Genomic DNA, 7,992 nt, shown 5'->3' on the forward strand with positions numbered 1-7,992 from the left:
CTTTCTCTCCCTCTCTCTGTTTTCTCGCTCTCTCTCTCTCTCTCTGTCTCACATCCTCTCTCTCAATCACACATACATCCAGCCCGTTCTCACCATCTAGGTCTCATTCAGACATTCCACGTACAACATATCCTCCAGCTGCTGCAGCCTCTGTTCATGAAGCATAAAAATGCATTCAAATAAAAACGGACGACTTGTGTTTAGCCAAAACTCAGTAATATCTGAGAAACATCGCCACTGTCTCAACGTGACAGCTGCTAATTCTGGAACCTGGCTAAGGAAAGTGAGGAAGAGCATAATTTGAATTCTATCTCCATCAGATACAAGCTAGACAACCAGAGATCGTTTTCCACCCAGAATTCAATTCAATGTTGAAATCTCTGCAAAACCAGCTGCTTTTACTAATTGTTCTACTTTTTTTATGTTTCTCTTTTCATATTTCTAAGAGCATCATTTGATTTCAAATGGCCTAGAATCAGTATATAAAAAATATATTTATACATAAGTATTTGTATATTTAAAAAAAATCTAAGTAGAAAATGTAGGATATAAATAAAAGCAAAAGGAAATTCACATTACATGTAAAAAAAAAAAAAAGAGAAAGAAAAAAAAAGACTTTTTGGTAATTATAACATTCTTTTTTTTTTTTTTTTTTTTACAAAAGTGCATCTGATCCAAATGAATTCAAAATACTGCCACAATACAAACAGCTTTCAAAAAGAGGTTTTGGGTTTTTTTTTTCTTTTGGCTGGCTTTTTAAAAAAAATGTCTGATTTCTTGATGCAGTTCCAATATCTAACCAATTAATGCTCTCTGTCTGTATGATTTTATGTTAATACCCTGGTGGGAACGATAAACAAACAAACAAAAAAATAAAACATAAGAGCCCCAACAGTGCTCTTTGGTACATCTGAGACCATCTACTGTAAAAACATTACAAAACCACCCTCTGTTGGCCATACTGCAGCTCAGGGTACAAGGCACTTAGAAGAACTATTTTGAAATAGTCTGAGAACTTCTTAAAGTCTGAAACGCATCACGTCCAGACTATCACTGGCTGGGTGGGCTACAGATAAACCCTTCCATCCCCTCTGACCAGTGGGGTGAGAAAGAAGGAACGAAGGCAACTCGAAAAGGATTGTGATGCCATCTTGACTGACAACGTCCAATGGAAGAGGAGGAGGGGCATCCACTTCTTTGTCACATGACTAGTGACCACGACAATACTGCTATTCAGAATGAGATTGACACCCGTAAAGAAGGTTGGAGAAGACCAGGGGTCACGTTAACACCCTGAGAGATGGCAGGGAACTGCAGTCTAATACTTAAAGGCAAAGGACAACAAGAATTTCCTGTGCTCGTCAGCTGGAGTTAATGGTATTTCTCCATGCAAGGCAAAGCAAAACGCATAGACATAACTTAAAACTCTATAACTCTAGGACGGATTGGTAAAGCAGAAAAGAAAAGAACAGAAAAGAAAAGAAAACAAAAAAAAAACACAGACATGTTTCTTGACTTCTTTGATATCAGCATGGCGCTCTTCCATTAGGACAGCATTAACCTTTGACAAAAGAGTTCAAAGGTCAACATATGTAGTCTTCAAGAGGGGGAAGACTTGTGCATAGAGTCCTCAAAGAGGTTCAGTTAACCCAGTGTCACTCTATACATGGAAAATACACATATGAGTGTATGTCTGCGTGTTACTGTTGAGCACCAATGAGCAACACACTGATTGTCTGCTGTAGCACACTTGTTTCAGATATGAAAAAACCCTAAAACCTCATAGCATATCTATAGTGCCCTCTGCTGTTAAAGAGACAGCACTGCGTGTTTCACACTTGGATTGAAATGTTTTAAACAGCATGTGGTTCATGGCTAATGTTTTGGTGTCCAGATGTAAAATCTGAGGTCTGGTTTGCAATAATGCCTAGGAGAGTTTTTAGCCTGAAAAATAAAACCCTCAATTTAAGTACGCAGGAGCCTGTCTCCAAGGAAACCGGCGTGGACCCTAAAAGTTGAGGGGAACCGGTGAAGAGTCTGTGTGACCTTTTCAGCACAGGATTTGGGAGAAGGGGTGTCGCAGCAGTTCCTCGGCGCTGGGCCGATGCTTAGCCTCCACGAATATACGGCGGAGGAAGTCACGTGTGTGTTCCGAGATGTGTGAGGGAGAGGGGATTGGTCGGCTGAGTGGCGATTTTAAAGATGGCTGCCATGGCCTCATATTCAGCCCAGGGTGGTTTTTCAGTCAGCATCTCCACCACGGTACAGCCCAGACTCCTGATGAAGGATTACACACACACACACGTGTGCGTGCACACGGACACATGCGCACATTCACACACACACACGTGCATGCACACGGACACATGCGCACATTCACACACACACACACACACACAAACACACACACACACACACAAACACACACACACGCACACACACAAAACAAAAAGATAGGGACATAAGCACACGCAGCCAGCTAAAAAATAATGATTGCAACATCTGACAACTTCTCGACAGAATTGTTTTACAGAAATAACACAGAGCACCTTATCAATACAAACACACACACACACACACACACACACACAGATGAGCTACACACTGACTATAATATTATAGGCTTTATCAGTGTAGGGCTTGACAGGAATGTTTTGGTGGAAAAAATTTCGCAGTAGTACCGCTGACTATTAAAAGTGTTTATTGCTGGCCCCGATGGGTAGGTATATATGTGTGTGTGTGTGTGTGTGTAGCGCGCGCCTGTGCGTAAAAAGACAGAATAGGGGACAGTCCCCTGGCTAAGCTCATTCTCCCATTCCCCGACAACCCCCACCCCCACCGGGGACTGCTGGAAACTCGGAACATTCCGGTCCACTGTTACAAGCTAGCTGGCTGGCTCTCAGCCAATTATAGCCCTCATCAGATGGGAGAGCGTCCAATCACATTGTGTAGGGGAATCCCTGGGTGACAGGTAAGCCCCTCCTACTAAGAGAAGACTTCAGTGTGTAAGCCAATACATTCTTTCGGTTTAGGTCCTGCCAGTAGAGTATAGTCTTGAAAAGATCCACATGCTGCAAACATGAAAGGAAGAGTTTTTTGCTGTTTTTAATGAAAATCTGAGCAACTCTTTTGAGCTCTTCTCTTCTTCTTCTTCTTCTTTTTGGTAATTTTAAGAAAATATCCTAAGTCGGGCCTACGGTCCTACACACCTGTCATACTCCTGTAACCTTTGGACAGTTCTTCCGGGTCACAGTGTGTTCTCAGTTTGCAAAGTTTACTTAAGTTTTTGTCTCGTTAAAAATACCAACTGTTCTCTCGCTTCTCTTTTAAGCACTTTCTTTAGCCCGCAGTTTTTTTTTTCCGTCCGCATAAGAATGTATCCTTTGTCTCCTTTCCAAGAATTCCTGTTCTCTGCTTTCCATGCTGGTTCACACACACTTACACAGGCGGGATACATAAACATATTAAAAAACGTGACACGCTGTCAAACTGCCTTGCTACTGAAAACATCTGTCCGTCTGTCTTTCACATTGATTCTCACCTGGTTAACTTATGATTCTCACCTCATCAGGCTGTTGTATTGTTTGAAACATAGACTGATTAACTGAAGAAAGTTTAAGCCTTTTTGAGATTTTTGCATTAAAGAACTTGCGAGGTAAAGATTTTTAGGACTACGACAGTGGATTGACTGCACTGTGGATTCACGTCACTGTTCCTTCCGATCTCTCGAGTTCATTTAGGGCCATTAGAGAATCCTGTGGCTTTTCCATGCCAGCCCAGACAGAACCAGATCTCATCTGGAGACATATAATCTCCCCAGGATTTTCCAGATGATTTCGAGGAGCAACCTAATCACCGACATCCTTCAATGCTGCATTATCCTTCACCAGGACATAATAATCTCAAACAAAAAACAAAAAAGAAAATCCTTTTTTTTTTTTTTTTCTTTTCGAGTTCCCACTCACCAGACGTCAGCTTTGCGTCCGTAGCCTTCGCCGCTAATGACCTCTGGGCTCATCCAGTAAGGTGTTCCAGTGACGGAACGGATCCCGGTACTGGACATGCAGATGGTCTGGAGTCGTTTACTGGCGCCGAAATCTCCCAACTTCACGTTCCCAGCCGAATCCCGCAGGATGTTGGCGCCTAGACGCCAAAGCAGGAGAGAGACCAGGGGGAAAGAAATTTAAAAAAAAAAAAATAAAGCTCAAGGAGGGTAAACGAGTTGTTTATCTAGAAGTCTGTTCAACGTAAGTACGAGTATTGACAGTCAAAAACGGAACTGGATGTGGATTCGTGGGGATTAACCGCGGAATTACGTGTGACTAAGAAAAATGTGAAATAATATTCGCTGTCTAGGATGTGCGGCTAATCCCTATTTACTGTAAACTGGCTCCCCCCGCCACCCCCAAGTATAAAAATACATTTTATGACTGTTTTCCACTTTCCCTCCCAATTTGGAATTAGCCATAATCTCACATACACACCTCGCGTACAGAGGTTACCCCGTGGGCGGAGATGAAGGAGACGAGTTTAGTGTCTCCTCCATCAGGAGTGAACCCACTCCACTTTAAAACTGTGCCCTATCTTTCAGCGACCCATAGAAGACCCAGAGAAAGGCCCTGGCCAAGGAAACATGGAAACTGTGTTGTCCTCCTGGATTCCTTCCCACAGTACCCAAGAGTAGCACAGCTGAGTATCCATGACAAAACCTCCCCATGTTTCAGACAGTGCCTTAAATGGTTACGAACGTATTTGAACCGAAAAAGTTTAGCTGTAATTTGTGATACTTTCATAAAACGCGATAGCGTTATCTGATTTTTTCGCTGACGGATCCCTACGCTGCGGCAAACAAAAGGAAAACTCTGGACACGCTTCAAAGTGCTGCGTGTTATTTTCGGTTATATACTCGACTAAACGTTCAGACACGGTCAATTCATTATAACACCAGAGTTTGATCAAATGTGACCAACTGTCTAGCATTTTGGAAATTAGATTTTTTAAAGCTGACAGTAAACAGCAATTTGGTCTCTTGCCCAAATTTGCACTGAAATACTATGTCTTCTCCATAATGGGCAAAATGTGCAAGTATATCCCTGTGTGTGTGTGTGCGTGTGTGTGTGTGTATGTGTGGGACAGTGAGGGTCTGTATGTGTGTGCGTGTGTGTTTCATTTTTGAGGTTTGGCTGTACCTTTAATGTCTCTGTGGACAATCATATTGCTGTGTAGATATGACATGCCCTCTAGGATCTGTCGGGTGTACTTCCGGGTCACATTCTCTGTCAGGGCACCATAAGCCTTCAGCTGATCTTTGACTGACCCCTGAAGGGCAAAAGGTCATGTCAGTAACCACAAAAATGAAACAAAATTAGAGGAACTTTCATTCCAGACATTACTGAGTAATGTCTCCACAGTGGTTACATACACACGGCTAACATTTCAGTTTAGATAATCACAGCTAGTCGGTAATAAATCCATCATGTCTATTCTAAATACAGTTCTTACAAAGAGACAGTAATTACAATCATTATCATATTTTTGAAAACTTTTTTCTGTTCTGAAAAGCGTTTCAAGGTGCCGCACCTTATTAAGTCCACATCTTTGTGGTGTAAGCATAACTTGTGCTACCTGAGAGGCAACCTTCAAAATAACATCTGAAGAACACGGTGTGTGCATTGTGAAATGAGTCCAATCTACAGCTACTCTGACCTAATTTATCAAATTAACGCCTCCCATCCAAAAGCTGTCAATCACAAGGACCCACCCCTGGCATGTACTCCATGAAAATAGTCAGGGTCTTCTCATTGTGATCTCTAAGGCAACCATAGTACTGAACAATACGCTCATGGTGGAGGTTCTTCAGCAGCTGAATTTCACACTCCAGGGCACTCACCTCCTGCACACACAAACACACACACACACACACACACACACATGTTCACAGAGAGAGAGAGAGAGAGAGAGGGAGGGAGTTTGATGACAAAGTAAGCAGGGCCGACACTAAAATATAAATGTAAAGTCTTTAAAAACAAAACAAAACAAAACAAAACATCAAATTCCAGAGCGTCTGGGGGGATGGGGCTGATCCAGTAATAGAGTAACCCCCCCCCCCTTCAACTCCCTAACTCCTCTCTCACCAGTATAAACAAACAAAAGCACACACACACACACAGATACAGGAAGAGACGCTGCATGTTTTCCCAATGGCAAACAGGAAAGGATTTTAGGAGAGTGGGGTAAAAGTGACAAAGATAGATGGAGAGACAGAGACAGAGAGAGAGAGAGAGGGTGAGAGAGAGACAGAGACAGAGCGAGAGAGAGAGAGACAGAGAGAGAGAGAGAGAGAGAGATTTCTCACGCTCTGCAATAAGGTCATTGTGAATTGCTGTTGTCTGTTGTCAGAGGAGCCGACAAACTGGAATATTCCGTAACATCTGTTTGTGTGCGTGTGTGTGTGCACGTGTGCGTGTGTGTGTGCGTGTGTGTGTGCGTGTGCGCGTGTGCATGTGTGTGTGTGTGTGTGTGTGCGTGTGTGTGTAAGCATGCATGATTCACACCTTGCTGGTCTCTGGGCTGTCAGGGTCAAACTGGACCTGTTTAGCCGCCAGTTCCCGTCCCGTGTCCACATCGTAACAGAGATACACTCTCCCAAATGCACCCTGGCCCAGTAGCTTCCCTCTCCGCCAGGTCACTGGAGCTGTGGGAGCTACGCACACACACACACACACACACCACACAACACACACACACACACCGCACAACACACACATACACACACACACACACACACCGCACAACACACACACCGCACAACACACACACAAACATTAACACAGCACAACACACACACACACACACACACACACACAAACATTAACACAGCACAACACACACACACCGCACAACACACACATACACACACATACACACACAAACATTAACACAGCACAACACACACACATGCACACATACACACACACACACACACAACACACACAAACACATTCCACACATACACATATACACATACACACATGCACACACACAAGTGCGCACAGGCAGACACACACACATATGTAAAAAGCTTATTTTACACACATATACTGTAGGTACACAGAGAAATCACACAGACCATACACGCTAACACAAACATCAAACACACGCTCACCTCACATTCAAAAGCTTAACACAATTATACAGACCCAAATATGTCACAATGAAAATACTTTGTCAAACAGGGGTTTTTTTTCGGTTCTGTCTGTTCGTAGCCGGGGCACTTTCATCAGTTTCTTAACAAAGGGTACTATAAACCATTCTTAACCGCCACCGCTGTTCTTAACCATGACTATTTAACACATCTTCTCAGAGGTCACGTGGTTAAAACTATCAAATTACTGCAAAAAAATCATTTTTAATCCATTTTTAAAATGATCTTTTTTTAGTTTTTTTTTTTTTGCTTCGTTTTTTAAAGAATAAAATGCCAACAAACTCCAATGGGTTTCTATAGACCACCACACAAATGTCAATCACACACACACAAACACTGAATGAATACATTTATGATCCATATTTCATTGGCTGTTTGTGTCTAGACCTGTCTTTAGTTTAGACCTGGTAGAAAATGTATGTGTGTGTGTGAGCGTGACCCTATTGTGTGTGAAAGAGGACAAATATGTTTGGGAATGTCTGTTCCTGAGTGTTCGTCTGTTGTCTGTGAGAGTGTGTTCTCCAAGTTTCTGGTTGTTTTGTGTGTGTGAAACAGAGTGAATGTGTCTCTGAGTGTGTGTTTGATTAAAGTGAGCGTAAGAGTCTTCCTGAAAGTGTGTGTTTGTGTGAGGGTGAGCGTGCTTCTGGATTTTTTTTTTTTAAGGATTTTTTGTGTTTGAGACAGACTGAGTACGTTTCCTGGTGTGTGTTTGTTGTGTGTGAGTGTGAGTAAAATTGTAAGTGTCTGTTTGTTGTGTGTGAGTGTGAGTAAAATTGTAAGTGTCTGTT

At 42.5% G+C, this 7,992-nt stretch overlaps 1 protein-coding gene across 1 annotated transcript in view; it reads right to left on the minus strand.

The window, feature by feature from the left end:
• Positions 1-2,064: 2,064 nt before the first annotated feature.
• Positions 2,065-7,992, minus strand: part of map3k3 (mitogen-activated protein kinase kinase kinase 3) — a 12,076-nt gene continuing 6,148 nt past the window's right edge. Inside the window, exons 12-16 of the mRNA XM_030793684.1 lie at positions 6,555-6,703; positions 5,762-5,893; positions 5,190-5,319; positions 3,966-4,143; positions 2,065-2,277 (exon numbers count right to left, since the gene is read on the minus strand). Coding sequence (XP_030649544.1) covers positions 2,139-2,277; positions 3,966-4,143; positions 5,190-5,319; positions 5,762-5,893; positions 6,555-6,703 — 728 coding nt within the window. The 3' untranslated portion in view covers positions 2,065-2,138. The remainder of the gene's footprint in view (positions 2,278-3,965; positions 4,144-5,189; positions 5,320-5,761; positions 5,894-6,554; positions 6,704-7,992) is intronic.

This window comes from Chanos chanos, chromosome 16 (assembly GCF_902362185.1).
Source record: "Chanos chanos chromosome 16, fChaCha1.1, whole genome shotgun sequence".
Classification (NCBI taxonomy): domain Eukaryota; kingdom Metazoa; phylum Chordata; class Actinopteri; order Gonorynchiformes; family Chanidae; genus Chanos; species Chanos chanos.